Source organism: Mytilus edulis, chromosome 12, assembly GCF_963676685.1.
Source record: "Mytilus edulis chromosome 12, xbMytEdul2.2, whole genome shotgun sequence".
Classification (NCBI taxonomy): Eukaryota; Metazoa; Mollusca; class Bivalvia; order Mytilida; family Mytilidae; genus Mytilus; species Mytilus edulis.
Window position 1 is genome coordinate 54,397,242 of NC_092355.1, and position 23,379 is coordinate 54,420,620.

The window sequence follows — 23,379 nt, forward strand, 5'->3', positions numbered from 1 at the left end:
TCATGAAAAAATGCGACCATGCCTAATGTTGTCACGTAGAAAGAACACATCTTTTTTATAGGTTGTTCAAAACTAAGGATTAAAATTGTCTGCATATGGTATAAAAATCATTAGAGAAACAGATTCTACCACCAAATCTCGTGCAATAGGATATTTATCAAATCTCGACAGTTAAATTTTAAATATTTAAAACGCTTGGCAAGCCTCGCGTTTTGAATTTGAAAATTTAACTGTCTCGAGTTGATAAATATTGCATCACACTCGATGCAGTGGTAGAATCTATGTATATATGAAATCTTATATTTTTATATGATATCTTATAAAAATATATAAGATAATATGAAACATCATTAAAGATATAATCTTTGTAAGACATATTACAAAAAAAAAAAAAATAGAAAATGGCTTTTAAACATGATTGAGTATACATTTTACTTCCCGAGGGTTTCACCAGCATATAAGCCAGTACCAAAATGAAAATATAGATATTGTGTTATAAAAGTTTGCTGTTAATTTTTATCTCCATCATGCATAGCTCTAACTCCTTGTCTGACTTTGGCTATACTTTTTGTACTGTTTGATTAATATAAGCTCTTAATTTTTTTAATTAGTTTTAAATTTTCAAATAATTTGGCCTCGAGCATCAATGAAAAGACATTCATTTTAGAAATGCCCGTCTGGTGGATTAAAATTAGTAAGTTAATATTATTGAACAAATATAAATATGGAAGCCATATTAGAAAAGTCAATTTAAAATGGAAAAAAGTATGGTTTTACATCTTAGGATTGGCATTTGTAGACTTTTCTTATTCTCTACTCTTTCATCATTTTCCTGTTTGCTTTACAGGGTATAGTACCATACATGGTCAACGCAACATCATTTTCCTATTTGATTTACAGGGGATTACATGGTCAATGCAACATCATTTTTCTTTTTGATTTACAGGGGATTGTACCATACATTGTCAACGCAACATCATTTTCCTGTTTGCTTTACAGGGGATTGTACCATACATGGTCAACGCAACATCATTTTCCTATTTGATTTACAGGGGATTGTACCATACATGGTCAATGCAACATCATTTTCCTTTTTGATTTACAGGGGATTGTACCATACATTGTCAACGCAACATCATTTTCCTGTTTGCTTTACAGGGGATTGTACCATACATTGTCAACGCAACATCATTTTCCTATTTGATTTACAGGGTATAGTACCATACATGGTCAATGCAACATCATTTTCCTATTTGATTTACAGGGGATTGTACCATACATTGTCAACGCAACATCATTTTCATATTTGATTGACAGGGGATTGTACCATACATTGTCAACGCAACATCATTTTCCTATTTGATTTACAGGGGATTGTACCATACATGGTCAACGCAACATCATTTTCCTATTTGATTTACAGGGGATTGTACTATACATGGTCAACGCAACATCATTTTCCTATTTGATTTACAGGGGATTGTACCATACATGGTCAACGCACCATCATTTTCCTATTTGATTTACAGGGCATAGTACCATACATGGTCAATGCAACATCATTTTCCTGTTTGCTTTACAGGGGATTGTACCATACATGGTCAATGCAACATCATTTTCCTATTTGATTTACAGGGCATAGTACCATACATGGTCAATGCAACATCATTTTCCTGTTTGCTTTACAGGGGATTGTACCATACATGGTCAATGCAACATCATTTTCCTATTTGATTTACAGGGCATAGTACCATACATGGTCAATGCAACATCATTTTCCTGTTTTCTTTACAGGGGATTGTACCATACATGGTCAATGCAACATCATTTTCCTATTTGATTTACAGGGGATTGTACCATACATGGTCAATGCAACATCATTTTCCTATTTGTTTTACAGGGTATTGTACCATACATGGTCAATGCAACATCATTTTCCTATTTGATTTACAGGGGATTGTACCATACATTGTCAACGCAACATCATTTTCCTTTTTGATTTACAGGGCATAGTACCATACATGGTCAATGCAACATCATTTTCCTATTTGATTTACAGGGGATTGTACCATACATGGTCAATGCAACATCATTTTCCTTTTTGATTTACAGGGGATTGTACCATACATTGTCAACGCAACATCATTTTCCTGTTTGATTTACAGGGGATTGTACCATACATTGTCAATGCAACATCATTTTCCTATTTGATTTACAGGGGATTGTACCATACATTGTCAACGCAACATCATTTTCCTATTTGATTTACAGGTGATTGTACCATACATGGTCAACGCAACATCATTTTCCTATTTGATTTACAGGGGATTGTACTATACATGGTCAACGCAACATCATTTTCCTATTTGATTTACAGGGGATTGTACCATACATGGTCAACGCAACATCATTTTCCTATTTTATTTACAGGGCATAGTACCATACATGGTCAATGCAACATCATTTTCCTATTTGATTTACAGGGCATAGTACCATACATGGTCAATGCAACATCATTTTCCTATTTGATTTACAGGGCATGGTACCATACATGGTCAATGCAACATCATTTTCCTGTTTGCTTTTCAGGGGATTGTATCATACATGGTCAATGCAACATCATTTTCCTATTTGATTTACAGGGCATAGTACCATACATGGTCAATGCAACATCATTTTCCTGTTTGCTTTACAGGGGATTGTACCATACATGGTCAATGCAACATCATTTTCCTATTTGATTTACAGGGGATTGTACCATACATTGTCAATGCAACATCATTTTCCTATTTGATTTACAGCGGATTGTACCATACATTGTCAACGCAACATCATTTTCCTTTTGATTTACAGGGGATTGTACCATACATGGTCAACGCAACATCATTTTCCTATTTGATTTACAGGGGATTGTACTATACATGGTCAACGCAACATCATTTTCCTATTTGATTTACAGGGGATTGTACCATACATGGTCAACGCAACATCATTTTCCTATTTGATTTACAGGGCATAGAACCATACATGATCAATGCAACATCATTTTCCTATTTGATTTACAGGGCATAGTACCATACATGGTCAATGCAACATCATTTTTCTGTTTGCTTTACAGGGGATTGTATCATACATGGTCAATGCAACATCATTTTCCTATTTGATTTACAGGGCATAGTACCATACATGGTCAATGCAACATCATTTTCCTGTTTGCTTTACAGGGGATTGTACCATACATGGTCAATGCAACATCATTTTCCTATTTGATTTACAGGGGATTGTACTATACATGGTCAACGCAACATCATTTTCCTATTTGATTTACAGGGGATTGTACCATACATGGTCAACGCAACATCATTTTCTGATTTGATTTACAGGGCATAGTACCATACATGGTCAATGCAACATCATTTTCCTGTTTGCTTTACAGGGGATTGTACCATACATGGTCAATGCAACATCATTTTCCTATTTGATTTACAGGGCATAGTACCATACATGGTCAATGCAACATCATTTTCCTGTTTGCTTTACAGGGGATTGTACCATACATGGTCAATGCAACATCATTTTCCTATTTGATTTACAGGGCATAGTACCATACATGGTCAATGCAACATCATTTTCCTGTTTTCTTTACAGGGGATTGTACCATACATGGTCAATGCAACATCATTTTTCTATTTGATTTACAGGGGATTGTACCATACATGGTCAATGCAACATCATTTTCCTATTTGATTTACAGGGTATTGTACCATACATGGTCAATGCAACATCATTTTCCTATTTGATTTACAGCTGGGGATTGTACCATACATGGTCAATGCAACATCATTTTCCTATTTGATTTACAGGGTATAGTACCATACATGGGCAATGCAACATCATTTTCCTATTTGATTTACAGGGGATTGTACCATACATTGTCAATGCAACATCATTTTCCTATTTGATTTACAGGCAATTGTACCATACATTGTCAACGCAACATCATTTTCCTATTTGATTTACAGGGGATTGTACCATACATGGTCAACGCAACATCATTTTCCTATTTGATTTACAGGGGATTGTACTATACATGGTCAACGCAACATCATTTTCCTATTTGATTTACAGGGGATTGTACCATACATGGTCAACGCAACATCATTTTCCTATTTGATTTACAGGGCATGGTACCATACATGGTCAATGCAACATCATTTTCCTATTTGCTTTACAGGGGATTGTACCATACATGGTCAATGCAACATCATTTTCCTATTTGATTTAGAGGGCATAGTACCATACATGGTCAATGCAACATCATTTTCCTGTTTTCTTTACAGGGGATTGTACCATACATGGTCAATGCAACATCATTTTCCTATTTGATTTACAGGAGATTGTACCATACATGGTCAATGCAACATCATTTTCCTGTTTGCTTTACAGGGGATTGTATCATACATGGTCAATGCAACATCATTTTCCTATTTGATTTACAGGGCATAGTACCATACATGGTCAATGCAACATAATTTTCCTGTTTGCTTTACAGGGGATTGTATCATACATGGTCAATGCAACATCATTTTCCTATTTGATTTACAGGGTATTGTACCATACATTGTCAATGCAACATCATTTTCCTGTTTGCTTTACAGGGGATTGTACCATACATGGTCAATGCAACATCATTTTCCTATTTGATTTACAGGGGATTGTACCATACATGGCCAATGCAACATCATTTTCCTATTTGATTTACAGGGTATAGTACCATACATGGTCAATGCAACATCATTTTCCTATTTGATTTACAGGGGATTGTACCATACATGGTCAATGCAACATCATTTTCCTATTTGATTTACAGGGCATAGTACCATACATGGTCAATGCAACATCATTTATCTATTTGATTTACAGGGCATAGTACCATACATGGTCAATGCAACATCATTTTCCTATTTGATTTACAGGGGATTGTACCATACATGGTCAATGCAACATCATTTTCCTATTTGATTTACAGGGGATTGTACCATACATGGTCAATGCAACATCATTTTCCTATTTGATTTACAGGGGATTGTACCATACATGGTCAATGCAACATCATTTTCCTATTTGATTTACAGGGGATTGTACCATACATGGTCAATGCAACATCATTTTCCTGTTTGATTTACAGGGGATTGTACCATACATGGTCAATGCAACATCATTTTCCTATATGATTTACAGGGCATAGTACCATACATGGTCAATGCAACATCATTTTCCTATTTGATTTACAGGGGATTGTACCATACATGGCCAATGCAACATCATTTTCCTATTTGATTTACAGGGTATAGTACCATACATGGTCAATGCAACATCATTTTTCTATTTGATTTACAGGGGATTGTACCATACATGGTCAATGCAACATCATTTTCCTATTTGATTTACAGGGCATAGTACCATACATGGTCAATGCAACATCATTTGCCTGTTTGCTTTACATGGGATTGTACCATACATGGTCAATGCAACATCATTTTCCTATTTGAATTACAGGGCATAGTACCATACATGGTCAATGCAACATCATTTTCCTGTTTGCTTTACAGGGGATTGTACCATACATGGTCAATGCAACATCATTTTCCTATTTGATTTACAGGGGATTGTACCATACATGGTCAATGCAACATCATTTTCCTATTTGATTTACAGGGGATTGTACCATACATGGTCAATGCAACATCATTTTCCTATTTGATTTACATGGTATAGTAACATACATGGTCAATGCAACATCATTTTCCTATTTGATTTACAGGGGATTGTACCATACATTGTCAACGCAACATCATTTTCCTATTTGATTTACAGGGGATTGTACCATACATTGTCAACGCAACATCATTTTCCTATTTGATTAACAGGGGATTGTACCATACATGGTCAACGCAACATCATTTTCCTATTTGATTTACAGGGGATTGTACTATACATGGTCAACGCAACATCATTTTCCTATTTGATTTACAGGGGATTGTACCATACATGGTCAACGCAACATCATTTTCCTATTTGATTTACAGGGCATAGTACCATACATGGTCAATGCAACATCATTTTCCTGTTTGCTTTGCAGGGGATTGTACCATACATGGTCAATGCAACATCAATTTCCTATTTGATTTACAGGGCATAGTACCATACATGGTCAATGCAACATCATTTTTCTGTTTGCTTTACAGGGGATTGTACCATACATGGTCAATGCAACATCATTTTCCTATTTGATTTACAGGGCATAGTACCATACATGGTCAATGCAACATCATTTTCCTGTTTGCTTTACAGGGGATTGTACCATACATGGTCAATGCAACATCATTTTCCTATTTGATTTACAGGGGATTGTACCATACATGGTCAATGCAACATCATTTTCCTATTTGATTTACAGGGCATAGTACCATACATGGTCAATGCAACATCATTTTCCTATTTGATTTACAGGGGATTGTACCATACATGGTCAATGCAACATCATTTTCCTATTTGATTTACAGGGTATAGTACCATACATGGTCAATGCAACATCATTTTCCTATTTGATTTACAGGGGATTGTACCATACATGGTCAATGCAACATCATTTTCCTATTTGATTTACAGGGGATTGTACCATACATGGTCAATGCAATATCATTTTCCTATTTGATTTACAGGGGATTGTACCATACATGGTCAATGCAACATCATTTTCCTATTTGATTTACAGTGGATTGTACCATACATGGTCAATGCAACATCATTTTCCTATTTGATTTACAGGGGATTGTACCATACATGGTCAATGCAACATCATTTTCCTATTTGATTTACAGGGGATTGTACCATACATGGTCAATGCAACATCATTTTCCTATTTGATTTACAGGGGATTGTACCATACATGGTCAATGCAACATCATTTTCCTATTTGATTTACAGGGGATTGTACCATACATGGTCAATGCAACATCATTTTCCTATTTGATTTACAGGCAATTGTACCATACATTGTCAACGCAACATCATTTTCCTATTTGATTTACAGGGGATTGTACCATACATGGTCAACGCAACATCATTTTCCTATTTGATTTACAGGGGATTGTACTATACATGGTCAACGCAACATCATTTTCCTATTTGATTTACAGGGGATTGTACCATACATGGTCAACGCAACATCATTTTCCTATTTGATTTACAGGGCATGTTACCATACATGGTCAATGCAACATCATTTTCCTATTTGCTTTACAGGGGATTGTACCATACATGGTCAATGCAACATCATTTTCCTATTTGATTTAGAGGGCATAGTACCATACATGGTCAATGCAACATCATTTTCCTGTTTTCTTTACAGGGGATTGTACCATACATGGTCAATGCAACATCATTTTCCTATTTGATTTACAGGAGATTGTACCATACATGGTCAATGCAACATCATTTTCCTGTTTGCTTTACAGGGGATTGTATCATACATGGTCAATGCAACATCATTTTCCTATTTGATTTACAGGGCATAGTACCATACATGGTCAATGCAACATAATTTTCCTGTTTGCTTTACAGGGGATTGTATCATACATGGTCAATGCAACATCATTTTCCTATTTGATTTACAGGGTATTGTACCATACATTGTCAATGCAACATCATTTTCCTGTTTGCTTTACAGGGGATTGTACCATACATGGTCAATGCAACATCATTTTCCTATTTGATTTACAGGGGATTGTACCATACATGGCCAATGCAACATCATTTTCCTATTTGATTTACAGGGTATAGTACCATACATGGTCAATGCAACATCATTTTCCTATTTGATTTACAGGGGATTGTACCATACATGGTCAATGCAACATCATTTTCCTATTTGATTTACAGGGCATAGTACCATACATGGTCAATGCAACATCATTTATCTATTTGATTTACAGGGCATAGTACCATACATGGTCAATGCAACATCATTTTCCTATTTGATTTACAGGGGATTGTACCATACATGGTCAATGCAACATCATTTTCCTATTTGATTTACAGGGGATTGTACCATACATGGTCAATGCAACATCATTTTCCTATTTGATTTACAGGGGATTGTACCATACATGGTCAATGCAACATCATTTTCCTATTTGATTTACAGGGGATTGTACCATACATGGTCAATGCAACATCATTTTCCTGTTTGATTTACAGGGGATTGTACCATACATGGTCAATGCAACATCATTTTCCTATATGATTTACAGGGCATAGTACCATACATGGTCAATGCAACATCATTTTCCTATTTGATTTACAGGGGATTGTACCATACATGGCCAATGCAACATCATTTTCCTATTTGATTTACAGGGTATAGTACCATACATGGTCAATGCAACATCATTTTTCTATTTGATTTACAGGGGATTGTACCATACATGGTCAATGCAACATCATTTTCCTATTTGATTTACAGGGCATAGTACCATACATGGTCAATGCAACATCATTTGCCTGTTTGCTTTACATGGGATTGTACCATACATGGTCAATGCAACATCATTTTCCTATTTGAATTACAGGGCATAGTACCATACATGGTCAATGCAACATCATTTTCCTGTTTGCTTTACAGGGGATTGTACCATACATGGTCAATGCAACATCATTTTCCTATTTGATTTACAGGGGATTGTACCATACATGGTCAATGCAACATCATTTTCCTATTTGATTTACAGGGGATTGTACCATACATGGTCAATGCAACATCATTTTCCTATTTGATTTACATGGTATAGTAACATACATGGTCAATGCAACATCATTTTCCTATTTGATTTACAGGGGATTGTACCATACATTGTCAACGCAACATCATTTTCCTATTTGATTTACAGGGGATTGTACCATACATTGTCAACGCAACATCATTTTCCTATTTGATTAACAGGGGATTGTACCATACATGGTCAACGCAACATCATTTTCCTATTTGATTTACAGGGGATTGTACTATACATGGTCAACGCAACATCATTTTCCTATTTGATTTACAGGGGATTGTACCAAACATGGTCAACGCAACATCATTTTCCTATTTGATTTACAGGGCATAGTACCATACATGGTCAATGCAACATCATTTTCCTGTTTGCTTTGCAGGGGATTGTACCATACATGGTCAATGCAACATCAATTTCCTATTTGATTTACAGGGCATAGTACCATACATGGTCAATGCAACATCATTTTTCTGTTTGCTTTACAGGGGATTGTACCATACATGGTCAATGCAACATCATTTTCCTATTTGATTTACAGGGCATAGTACCATACATGGTCAATGCAACATCATTTTCCTGTTTGCTTTACAGGGGATTGTACCATACATGGTCAATGCAACATCATTTTCCTATTTGATTTACAGGGGATTGTACCATACATGGTCAATGCAACATCATTTTCCTATTTGATTTACAGGGGATTGTACCATACATGGTCAATGCAACATCATTTTCCTATTTGATTTACAGGGCATAGTACCATACATGGTCAATGCAACATCATTTTCCTATTTGATTTACAGGGGATTGTACCATACATGGTCAATGCAACATCATTTTCCTATTTGATTTACAGGGTATAGTACCATACATGGTCAATGCAACATCATTTTCCTATTTGATTTACAGGGGATTGTACCATACATGGTCAATGCAACATCATTTTCCTATTTGATTTACAGGGGATTGTACCATACATGGTCAATGCAATATCATTTTCCTATTTGATTTACAGGGGATTGTACCATACATGGTCAATGCAACATCATTTTCCTATTTGATTTACAGTGGATTGTACCATACATGGTCAATGCAACATCATTTTCCTATTTGATTTACAGGGGATTGTACCATACATGGTCAATGCAACATCATTTTCCTATTTGATTTACAGGGGATTGTACCATACATGGTCAATGCAACATCATTTTCCTATTTGATTTACAGGGGATTGTACCATACATGGTCAATGCAACATCATTTTCCTATTTGATTTACAGGGGATTGTACCATACATGGTCAATGCAACATCATTTTCCTATTTGATTTACAGGGGATTGTACCATACATGGTCAATGAAACATCATTTTCCTATTTGATTTACAGGGGATTGTACCATACATGGTCAATGCAACATCATTTTCCTATTTGATTTACAGGGGATTGTACCATACATGGTCAATGCAACATCATTTTCCTATTTGATTTACAGGGGATTGTACCATACATGGTCAATGCAACATCATTTTCATATTTGATTTACAGGGCATAGTACCATACATGGCCAATTCAACATCATTTTCCTATTTGATTTACAGGGGATTGTACCATACATGGTCAATGCAACATCATTTTCCTATTTGATTTACAGGGGATTGTACCATACATGGTCAATGTAACATCATTTTCCTATTTGATTTACAGGGGATTGTACCATACATTGTCAATGCAACTTCAGGTTCTACTGTACTTGGAGCATATGACCCCCTGGAAGCTATAGCCGACATCTGTGAGAAATACAAAATTTGGATGCATGTAGATGGAGCATGGGGAGCAGGTTGCCTGTTGTCACGGAAGTATAAGGGGTTCATGAAGGGAATTGAAAGGTAAATACTGTGTTAATAAGAGTTATGGGAGTTTGACATTATTGAATTGATACAAGTAAATTGATGAGTTTTTTACTTTGAGAATTACTGATGTATTATTCTGCATTGTTGGAACCAAAGTTGTTTTCTTTAGCAAAAAAAGTATGGAAATACTGCTTTAGGCCATTATAAAAGAATTCCTAAATTCTCACTCATTGAATTTTTATTTAAATTGGTGCTGGGTTTGGGGGGGGGGGAGGATTATTTTGTGTCTGTTTTTCGTGAAAAAATGAAAGAAAATAGCAAAAAATTAAAACACTTTTTTTTAGCTCACCTGGCACAAAGGGCCATTAGTGAGCTTTTGTCATCACTTAGTGTCCCTTGTCCGCCGTTGTTAACTTTTACAAAAATCTTCTCCTCTGAAACTACTGTGACAAATTTAACTAAACTTGTATCGAGTTTAAAATGGCTGACATGACTAAAAATAGAACAAAATGGTAAAATGCAAGTTTTGTCTATTATTTTGAAAACTGTTATAAATATAGAAAATCAGACAAGGCAAAAATGTTCAGAATGTTGAGCTCTACTTATTTTCCATATTCATCAAAACTGTCAGACAACTTCTAAAAGAGTTATTGCCCTTAAATGACAAATTTTACTATTTGTTTTCATTTTTGCCTATCATCTTGAAAACTATGATAGAGAAAGAGAGAAACTTTAAATTGCAAGAATGATCAGCAAGACAAATAATGGTCAAAATCGTCAGTCAACTCCTTATTAGAGTTATTGCCCTTAATTGACGATTTTTTTACGACCGCAAAAAAAAATTTACGGTCGTATATTGGTATGGTGTTGGCGTCGTCGTCGTCCAAAGACACATTGGTTTTCGCACTATAACTTTAGTTTAAGTAAATAGAAATCTATGAAATTTAAACACAAGGTTTATGACCACAAAAGGAAGGTTGGGATTGATTTTGGGAGTTTTGGTCCCAACAGTTTAGGAATTAGGGGCCAAAAAAGGGCCCAAATAAGCATTTTTCTTGGTTTTCACAAATTTAACTTTAGTATAAGTAAATAGAAATCTATGAAATTTAAACACTAGTATAAGTAAATAGAAATCTATGAAATTTAAACACAAGGTTTATGACCATAAAAGGAAGGTTGGGATTGATTTTGGGAGTTTTGGTCCCAACAGTTTAGGAATAAGGGGCACAAAGGGTCCAGAATTAAACTTTGTTTGATTTCATCAAAATCAAATAATTGGGGTTCTTTGATATGCCGAACCTAACCGTGTATGTAGATTCTTAAATTTTGGTCCCGTTTTCAAATTGGTCTACATTAAGGTCTAAAAGGGTCCAAAATTAAACTTAGTTTGATTTTAACAAAAATTGAATTCTTGGGGTTCTTTGATATGGTGAATCTAAACATGTACTTAGATTTTTGATTATGGGCCCAGTTTTCAAGTTGGTCCAAATCGGGGTCTAAAATTAAACTTTGTTTGATTATAACAAAAATTGAATCCTTGGGGTTCTTTGATATGCTGAATCTAAACATGTATTAAGATTTTTGATTATAGGCCCAGTTTTCAAGTTGGTCCAAATCGGGGTCCAAAATTAAACTTTGTTTGAATTCTACAAAAATTGAATCCTTGTGGTTCTTAGATATGCTGAATCTAAACATCTATTTAGATTTTTGATTATAGGCCCAGTTTTCAAGTTGGTCCAAATCGGGGTCCAAAATTAAACTTTTGTTTGAATTCAACACAAATTGAATATATGGGGTTCTTTGATATATGCTGAATCTAACAATGTATTTAGATTTTTGGGCCAGGTTATCAAATTGGTCCACATTGAGGTCTAAAGGGTCAAAAATTGAACTTTATTTGATTTCATCAAAAATTGAATTCATGGGGTTCTTTGATATGCTGAATCTAACCATGTATTTAGATTTTAGATATTGGACCATAATAGGTAAATGTCCAATTTAAAATTTTTAAGTTTTTAAGTTTAAGTTCTTAGACCACATTCATTCTGTGTCAGAAACCTATGTTGTGTCAACTATTTAATCACAATCCAAATTCAGAGCTGTATCAAGCTTGAATGTTGTGTCCATACTTGCCCTAGACTTGCTACAATTCCCTTTCTATTATTTCTCTCTTACTAATTTATATGTTTACTGATAAGTGCCAGCCTACTGATTGCCCTTGGAGAAAGGCCTTCCTCCTGCAGATGTCAGTATAATTATAATCGCCTAGTTATAGCAGTAAAATTATTAAAGGGGCAAAATTGAAAAAAAGAACAAAAAAACATAATTAGGAAGGGACATGTAGCAAGTCTATACTGCAACTGTTCAGGGTTCGACCTCTGCTGTAGTATAAAGCTGCGCCCTGCAGAGCATCTGGTAACCAATTGTTTGTGTTTTTAACTTATATCTAAAAAATTATAATAGATAGATAGAAACGCAAATGAGCAAAAATGACCAGCAAGACAAGATTTATAATTTATACAATTTGGAAGAAATCGTCTGACGACTCCTTATTGGAGTTAGTGCCTTTAAATGAGAATTTTTACCATTTTTTTTTTGTGTTTTGGCTTATATGATAAAAATTATAATAGACAAATAGACACTTTAGATCACAAAAATGATCAGCAAGGCAAGATCTACTAACAACTCAATTTTTTTCCGATATAGTTAGTAGACTGTCACTCTTTATAGGAGTAATTGCCCTTAAATGAGGATTTATTTATCATCTTGAAAACTAAAGAAGATAGAGAGAAACTAAACAGACTAAATGAACAGTAATACAAGACCAACATAACAGAAATTTTTGTCATGAATACTATTCTCGTCTACAATGTTGAAGAGTGTCCTTTGTTAAATATGCACATAGACAAAGGTGAGCGACACAGGCTCCTTAGAGCCTCTAGTTTTAGCTCTGAAAAAAAAACAACAAAAAAACAATTGGGTATGGATTTTTTTAGAATTTTTAATGTGCCGTTTGTGTGACTTCCAAAAAAGCTGTGTATGACTCCTATAGGTAAAGCTCATTGAATAGAATAGAAGCCTAAATCATAAAAAAAAACACTTCTTGTCACTTGATATATATTCTCTAAGCCCATTAAAAGTTTACTGTAAAATATGAAGAGACAGTCAAGACCAATATCTACAGAAGAAACACACTAGACAAGAGATGAAAAAAAAAAACTTTTTGAAATCAGGGGTTTACTTAGCCAAAGATTTTTTATATATAAACCTGCTGTATTTGTATGCACCAGTCCTAAGTCAGGAGCACCTGGTGTCAAGTGGTTGTCGATTGTTGGTGTGGTTCATAAGTGTTTTTCATTTTTTCCGTTTTTTATATAGATTAGACCGTTGGTTTTCCAGTTTGAATTGTTTTACACTAGTCATTTTGGTGTGCTTTATAGCTTGCTGTTCTGTGTGAGCCAAGGCTCTGTGTTGAAGGCCGTACTTTGTTCTATAATTGTTAACTTTTTATACATAGTGACGTGGATGGAGAGTTGTCTCATTGGCACTCATACCACATCTTCTTATTTACATCACTTAATAATATTTGAACTATTTTGTTTAAAGACTATTTCATTCCTCTATATTGCTGACAAAGTATGAATGAATTTTATTTTTAATTAACTACAAATTACATACATGTAGTAACAGAGATTATATTTATAAACAAGTCTAAATTGAAAACAACGTTCAACCTATGATTGCGTTGGATGAAAACCGCAATTTTTATACGTGTGCATGCAAAACAAATTTCTTGGTAGAGGGATCTAAATACAGAACAAACAACATTTTCCAAAAGACCAAAAAAGTGATATGAACAATTACATTAAATATTAAAGCATTGTTTGTTTATTTTACAGGGCAGACTCTTTAACATGGAATCCCCATAAATTGATGGGAACAAATTTACAAGCTTCAGTTTTCCTTACAAAACATAAGGTAAGAATTGGATATTCGTTGAAACATCTTTTTAACTAATTGGCCAGTGTGAGTTATAGGCTATTTCTGGAGTCGTGTCTTTCACCAGAAAAGATCGTCAATTATGCACGCCTTTATGACGTCATTTACCAGATAGAAGGCGCCTGTATCCCTGCTATATTAAGGTTTCAAGCACTTTCAGAATCATCATTCTGCAGGGTAGTATAGAAATAATTTATGTTCTGTAAGTATTTAATCTTAATTCCTGTACTAATGAAGGGAGGGGGACCAACTTATTAGATTTTAATTTCCCAAATATTTTGTGCAGTATAAAATTAAACTTTTTCACCCGTTCGCTCAACATGTGTTGGAAGTGATGATGCTTTTACATTTTGGTCACATGGTGATGGAAGTCACATGACAGATTCAACTAAATACCATATCCCAGAACTGGCATATTGGAATCACTTGGAGTCCTTGGAGTCCATCTTTGTCTGTCAACTTCTTAATTTTTTAAATAATTCTCTGGGGACGTCAGTGGCCAAATGGTCTTAGTAGTCGAACAACTTTATCACTCACCTATCAACACTGAGGTTATGAGTTTGAATCCCGCATGTGGTTTTTAAGACTCCAATCTTAATTGATTAGGATTGTCAGTTTTTCTACAGAAGGTCTGTTTTTCTCTCCAGGCACTCTGTCTCCCTCCACCAATAAAAACTGACCGTCACGAAATTGCACAATAGTGCTGATAGTGGTGTTAAACACCAATCAATCAATCTAATACTACTGAGCCCATTTGAAACTACAATGGTCTGTTATCCTTAAGTTATCTAGTTTAAAAAAATGGTTAAAAATGTTATATATTGAACAAATCTGATGTGATAAAAATGCATGGATTGCAACTTGCAAATTATCACCTATAATCAGTCAATTGTATTAATCAATATTTATAAATTTTATCTTGACTTCCAGACAGTCCTGTTAGATGCCCACTCAGCTAAGGCGAAGTATTTGTTTCAACAAGATAAATTCTATGATGTTTCCTATGACACGGGAGACAAATCTATACAGTGTGGACGTAAAGTGGATGCTCTGAAGGTCTGGACCATGTGGAAAGCTAAAGGTGATGCTGGACTGGAGGAAGACATTGATAATTTATTTTCCTGTTCAAGGTATGGCATATGTCAAGTAGGAGGGTATGAATTCCCTTTACCGTCAGACGTCATATGGTCATTTTCGGCTACCTTTAGCTTCAAATTGGTTAAATTTTACCGGGATTCGTCAGAGATCTAAAATTATTCACGTTACCGTTATTTTTGAAAAAAAATTTAATGTGATTCGTAAAAATCAGTAGATTTTTTTTATCGTCTAAAAGAAAGTGTACATTTTATCGTCATGCATCAAAAATTACCATTAACATCATTTGGCAGGAATTTTTACCGGTATGTGTCATGAAGGTACCCGCATTCTGACCCTCAAGAAGGACTCCATCGGATCACTGTATCAAGTGTGATATGATCATTCTTCAATCTTTTCAAATTTTAAAACATTAATACTAAATGAGCATTTTAGATATTTATATTCAACTGCCGAGATTGGAGATATATCGTATTGCACAATATTTGGTTGTGGAATCTGTTTCTCTTAAGTATTTTAGACAATATATAGAAATATTTTTATTTTTTATGCCCTACCTTAGATAGTAGAGGGGCATTATTTTTTTCGGTCTGTGCATCTGTTCGTTCGTTCTTCTGTCCTGCTTCAGGTTAAAGTTTTTGGTCAAACTATTTTTTGATGAAGTTGAAGTCCAATCAACTTGAAAACTTAGTACACATGTTCCGTATGATATGATCATTCTAATTTTAATGCCAAATTGGAGTTTTTATCCCAATTTCACTGAACATAGAAAATGATAGTGCGAGTGGGGCATCCTTGTACAAAGGGCACATTCTTGTTTTTCAATGATCTGCAAAACGATGTTATCTTTCCATGTAACATCATCAAACATTATAGTCACCTGTATTAGTGATGTCACAATAGTGAATTCAGAGGAAAGCAAGAAAATTGGACATCATGATTGACATAACAAGACATGGTATGATTGTCAATGATACAACTATCCACAAGAGACCAAATTGTGTAGATATTAGCTAACTATAGGTCTTCAATAACCTTTTAAAGATATAAATGTACAGTGAGGAATGTGCATTTCAACCATCTTGTTTTTCGTATCTTTTGCCTGTGTGAAAATATTATTTTACTTTGAAACTGCTTGTGTGTTTACCAAATTTTAAGAAGAAAGTATAGAATATTATATTGGTATTGATGCAATATTTTAACTCGTTCGGAATACTCAACGATCTAGGTACATTTACAGTTAGAGGAATACTAGTAAAAATATTAACTAATGTTTTTTTTACTAAAAAATCTACTTGAAATATTTGACATGTACCATATCCTTGTTATGCTAAGAACTTATATGAGTAATGTAATTTATGTGTAATTTTAGAAGTTTTTCTTTACAGGTACCTTACACAGTTAGCTAAGGCAAGAGATGGGTTTAAAATGGTACAAGAAGTGAGTTAATGATTATTTTATTAAAATGGAAATTCATACCTAAATACAGTGGATTCATTTATTTTCATGGGTACCAATTTTCGTGGATTAAGGAAAACTTGCATTTTCTTGGATATTTAATTTTACTGTTTTGCAAAAGTTTGCATACATTCCAGTAATTCATTGAACATTTATATTCGTGGTTCCCATGTGACCACGAAATGCATGAAAATTGGTATCCAACAAATAATTATAAATTCACAGTGAATATAGAAATATCTTTTTAATTTATACCTAGTTTAGCATAACTAACACTTATACTTTCTCTGTGCATTACCTTCTATGCTACACATTGCTTGACTGAGTCTATACATATTTGGGGGTCTGGATGGAGCGACCAGATTAGAGAGTATAGGGGGGGAAAGAATAGCAATAAATGTACAAAAAAACAAGGAACAGAGTAATGTGGTTCTGTTAAATACAGAAAAATTGCCTGAAGATTAAAGAATACCCCTCCCCCTTTTCCAAAAAAAACCCAACCAACATACATTATTATACATGTGAGTCTTTTTTAAATCAGAAATGAGTTATATGCACTCAGATTTTTTTTGTCATTTAGACTTCAGCTAGTCTTTAGTACAGAATTTTTATTTAAATCTCTTGTTCCTATTTGCACAAATGTATACATACTATTTCAGCCCCAGTGTACAAATGTGTGTTTTTGGTATATACCTAAGAGACTGAGAGGAAAACCTGAGACAGAGGAATGGTGGGAACAGATTGGAAAGGTGAGTGTATCTTTTTATTAGTCCCCTACCGATGAAGTCGAAGGGGACTTAAGGTTTGCACTCCGTCTGTCTGTCTGTCTGTCCATCCGTCAGTTCGGCAAATCAGTTTTCTACACTTTTTTTCTTCATGCTTGAAGATATTAATTTGATATTTGGTGTATTGTTTTATCATGAAAAATTACAGATCAAGTTCAAATTGTGTTCCGGTCTGGTGATTTTGTGCAGAGTTATTGTCCTTTGACTTAGAAAATTCACTAAAATAACCAGTTTTCTGCACTTTTTTTTTGTCATTCTTGAAGATATTGATTTCATAATTGGTATTTAGTTTTATCATGACAAGTTTAAGTTTAAGTTTGAATTTTGTTTTGGTCTGATGATTTTGTGCAGAGTTATGGTCCTTGGACTTAGAAAATTCACTCAAATAATCAGTTTTCTGCACTTTTTTTTCGTCATGCTTGAAGATATTGATCTGAAAATTGGGATACAGTTTTATCATGACAAATTACAGATCAAGTTCGAATTTTGTTCCGGTCTGATGATTTTGTGCAGAGTTATGGTCCTTAGACTTAAAAAATTCACTTAAATAATTCAACACTTTTTTGTCATGCTTGAAGATATTGACTTGATATTTGTTATATAGCTAACACCATGACAAGTTATAGATCAAGTTAGAATTTTGTTCCAATACAATGATTGTTTTACCAGTAGGGGACTATGTATTGCCATGCAATACTCACAGAATGCTTGTTTCTATGTACATTAAAATCTGGGTCTCGGTTGACATCACCAAAAGGGACTTAATTTTGCATGTTTTGTGTAGAAAAAAAAATCATTCAATTGTTTCAAATAAATATTACTAAAAGTTAATAGCTTAATATACTGTCTGTCTGAATAATTCAAAGTTATTTATAATTGATCAGGAAAAACTCTCAGAAGGACTGTATTATATTGCTTTCTTATGAAATAAAATTTATCTTGTGGGGAGGGGGGGAATTGGAGGCACTAAAATTAATTACATATGGTTGTTTCCATTTTCCTTACAATTTTGTAAGAATTTTAGGTAAAATGATTTTTTTTTTTTAATATGGGTTGTCAGGGTCTTAAGTAAGTGCCTTCAATTCTCCCCTCCTTTGCATTTAAATCTGGAACAGACCTAATGATAAATATTTAAAAAGTATTTTGTTTACATTATTCAAGGTTGCTCCTGTAATCAAACAGAGAATGGTGGAAAAAGGAACACTTTTGATTGGTTATCAGCCTGATGGTGAACTTGTGAACTTCTTCAGAATGGTTTTTGCCAATAACGCAGTAACGAAGAGTGATGTTGAATTCATAGTTGATGAAATTGACAGATTAGGCTGTGATTTATAGTATTAACTATAGAAAATAATTAGGACTCTGCGAAAGGATGATTATTATCCAAAAAACTGAAATTTTTTAGCTGTCGACCCCCTGCTGATGAAATTTGTTTTTAACATAATACAGCTGTGTATTATTATTCATGTGGATTCTTTTATTTTTGTGGATTGAGGAAAAATTTTAATTTTTGTGGATTCTTTTATTTTTGTGGATTGAGGAAAATTTTTAATTTTTGTGGATATTTGATTTTGTGGTTGTGCAAAGCCTGCATATAGCCAATTCGCGTTTCAGAATCTAATGCATTCTGGGTAATATTTTCAAAAGTGTACACCAAAACGTTGTGATTGGTTAAAAACGTCCTAAACAATGGAAATTCAACCAATGACGCGACGTTATTTTCATTTTGGGGTACAAACAATGAAATTATCCATAGTCCTTTAGATTCTGAAACGGCCAATTGAACAGTTTTACATTCGTTGAACATTTGTGGTTTACCTTTACCCATGAAAACCATTAAAATTAGTACCCAATAAATTATAATGAATTCTCAGTACTAGTTTTTTGTGTATATTTTTGCTAATTTTTAGCCACAAATATAAGTGTTCTACAATATTTATTGACTAGCATTGAGAATTTTTCAAAACCATATTGTCCTCAATCTACAAAAAAATTGATATCCTAGAAAATAAATTAATCAATAGGAATTCTTTCTATAGTATAAATTTATATTATCTTACTCACTCAGTGTTGAACACATTTCAAAACGATATTAAAGAAAAGAAAGATCTTGAATGCATAAAACCTTTACTTTAAATTAAGATTTAGACCAAAGTTAAAAATATGTGTTCTACACATTTCCGTCATGAATTTTAAAAGAAAAAAATATTTTTGATTTTTATGGTATAAATAGCTTGTTGTGAATAAAAATTCAACCTAATCAAGAAAGAGTGCTTGTATATGGTTGTAAAGAAAACAGATGAATAAAACAAGTTGACAAAACTTCGATTTATTTTTTACTTTGTGGATGATTATATTATTAAGTGACACTTTTGAAATAATTTTAGATTATATTGTAATTTATATATAGATTTCACAACTGCAACAAGTGTGTAACGATATTTCCTTACTCAAAACAGTTCAATTTTAATATTTAGAGCGTAAAATTGAACTGTTTTGAGTAAGGAAATGCCTTGCCTTTTAACCAATAGTTGATCATGCATATCATTATTTTGTCTATTCACTAAAATATGTCAATACACCATTTCAAACTGTGGAGTGCCTAGTCAAAATATGTTCTCTGATGTCTATTTTTCTTTCTTGCCATTTTAATTGATAACCTAATGTTGTAAATTCCCAAAGCAGGCTTTATAATGTAAATAGGTAAAGTAGAAAATGCTTTAATTTTTCTTGAAAAATTTGATTGCACATAAGTGATTTTTTCAGGAACATTTTTTGGGTTTAATGTCTTAACTGTTTATGCTTCGAAAAGAGATCAAAAGGTCTTGTCTTTTTTGTACTATTTAAAACTTATATCTTCCAAAACATAAAAGGTTCAATGAATTAATTGTTATGTTTTATATTATTCTGTTCTTACATATTTTGCATTTGCCTTATTTGTTTACTTTTGTGTTCTTGTTATATTTTTGAATCTGTTTCTACTATTGACATTTAGGGAATATCAATACATATGAGACTGATTTAGTAGTGGTATGGCCCATCTTAAGGAGCTACATATGTATGGTTACAAGTCAACCTCCTAATTTTGCCTTGTTGGTAGCCTCTTCACCTTTTTTTCAAATCCACAGACTTGCATTGCTTAAAAAAAAATATCTATGCATTTGTACTATAAAGACCATTTTATCTGTAAATAAGATTGGTTTAAATAATTATCCAATGAAAACCCTTTTTTTCAGTACATATGATTGGTTTAAATAATCTATTCAATGAAAACCATTTTATTAGTACTGGTTCATATAATTGATTTAAAAAATCATTTATTCAATGAAAACCAATGTTTTCAGTACAAATGATTGGTTTAGATAATGATCTATTCAATGCAAACCATGTTCACTGCCATGTTTAATATATGTATAAGGGGAGATAATCAAAATTACTTAACAGTATTGTGGGGCAGTATTCTTTTTTTAAGTTCACTCAGTTTTAGTTGGCCTTGGTTCAAGTCTTTCCGGGTAAAGTATTCTACTTCTTAAAACTCAGTACTTTTTTGACAATTCTCATACACGTCATTTTATGGGAGAAGAATTTATAAAAGTGAAATTTTATTTGTTTTCCAATCCTAATAAGACTGTCCCATTGTAATGTTTACGTTAATATTTTCATAATAAAATACTGTTACACTACACAGCTTAAGGGCATACGATACAGTTTTGATCCTGTATTTACAGTTTGATGAAAATTTCAATATATACATGTAGGCTATTTTTTGCCTGATTAAATCAAATATGTAATAAAAAATATACCTCCATGTGCTACTTTTTGAGTTAAATGAGGTCGAAATTTTGTATATTAGCTCAAAATTCGGATTTGTGACCACATTTTACTTTTTTAATGTTTGTTATATTCTGCTTAAGAATAATATGACATATCTTTATTTGCTTGGTTAAATGATATTAATTGCATAACATTGTTGTATACAGTTTTGATGATAAAGTTTCTACTATTTGTTGATTCTAATAAAAATTGAGGAAGTTTGGGTTTTTCTTGTTTTACTCTACTGGAGGAGATTGTAGTAGCATGCTTTCTTTGAATGTTTTTTTTAGGTTTTAGGGGTTGGATGAGGGTCTGGATGGGGTTTTCAGAATAGAGAATATTGGGCCTTCATTTTCTTTAAGGGTCCATATACTTAGAGTTAGGATGCATTCATGGTTATGGTTATGTAAGGGCATGTTCTAGGTTGGGGTTAGGTTTTAGGGAAAGAGCTAGTATTATGTTTAGGTTTGGGATAGGGTAAGGTTTAGGGTTAATGATAGTTAAGTATAGCTCTATATGGGTTCTTCTATAGTATTGCTCTCATTAATACTGATATCCCCATAAAGCATTGTGTAAAATTAATTCAAATTCACATGTGTTTATCCTCCTTAATCATAAATTTTAAACAACAAATGCAGTTGTTTTCAGGTCTCAAATTTTGTGTCCCAAAACATTGGGTATTCTCTACATAGGATTAAATCTTTTCCGTTGTTCGGTAAATGGTGACTTTGCAGAGAAAGGTCGTCGTCAATAATAGAGGTCCTGTTCGGTATATTTGAAAACACAGATTTTTCATTTTTATTTTTTATTTTCTGTCTATACTACATTCTTTTTTCCTGCACCATTTTCATGATCTTGCATAATTAATTTTTAACAGCTAACAGCAGATATCCAAGCATTTGAGGTTTTAAGATATGCACAGAATACGCTTCGTATGTTAAAATATTTATCAATTTGTTTAACTTGATATTGATTCATTTACTTTGGAAAACATTTATTATAACAGTATAAAGCAAATAATTGTATATGAAAAGGATATTACACTGCATTTGTGCTGGTTTTTCTTTCTTGTGATGGCAATGAAAGTAAGAAATTGGAAATGCTTCATATGCATTTGTTTAATTCATACACGCTCACAATTTTGTGGGTGACCATTTTCTTGTTTACTTCGATTCAGAACCGCAATCAAAAGTAATTAAATAAATCCACAGTCTGATCATACTTATATTTATGAACCACAAATATTTGACCCAAAAATCGCACGATAGGTATTACTTAGTCAAAATTCTTATTTTCTTTTTGAAACTACTGTAACGATTTTAGTAAGGCAACACCACTACTTTTGTCGTGAAACTTCTAAAGCTCTCGTTTCAGTTTGTTAAGGCTTTCGTCAAGTTTTTCTAATACAATAATATACGCCTTTGCTTTCTGTTTCTGGTTTAGCTCTTTTTTTTGAAAAATTCGTGTGTTAATATAATCTACCATTTTGTCCACCCAGCATTTTATCGTATTACTGCGACGGGTAATTTCTTCCCTAGTCTT

General features: G+C 33.4%; 1 protein-coding gene across 1 annotated transcript in view; it reads left to right on the plus strand.

Moving 5' to 3' along the window:
- LOC139498810 (cysteine sulfinic acid decarboxylase-like) overlaps positions 1–20,907 on the plus strand; it is a 36,038-nt gene extending 15,131 nt beyond the window's left edge. The window contains exons 7-12 of the mRNA XM_071287367.1: positions 10,542–10,723; positions 14,587–14,665; positions 15,617–15,816; positions 17,170–17,221; positions 17,899–17,988; positions 19,186–20,907. Of these exons, the coding sequence (XP_071143468.1) occupies positions 10,542–10,723; positions 14,587–14,665; positions 15,617–15,816; positions 17,170–17,221; positions 17,899–17,988; positions 19,186–19,359 (777 nt within the window). The 3' untranslated portion in view covers positions 19,360–20,907. The remainder of the gene's footprint in view (positions 1–10,541; positions 10,724–14,586; positions 14,666–15,616; positions 15,817–17,169; positions 17,222–17,898; positions 17,989–19,185) is intronic.
- Positions 20,908–23,379: the final 2,472 nt, after the last annotated feature.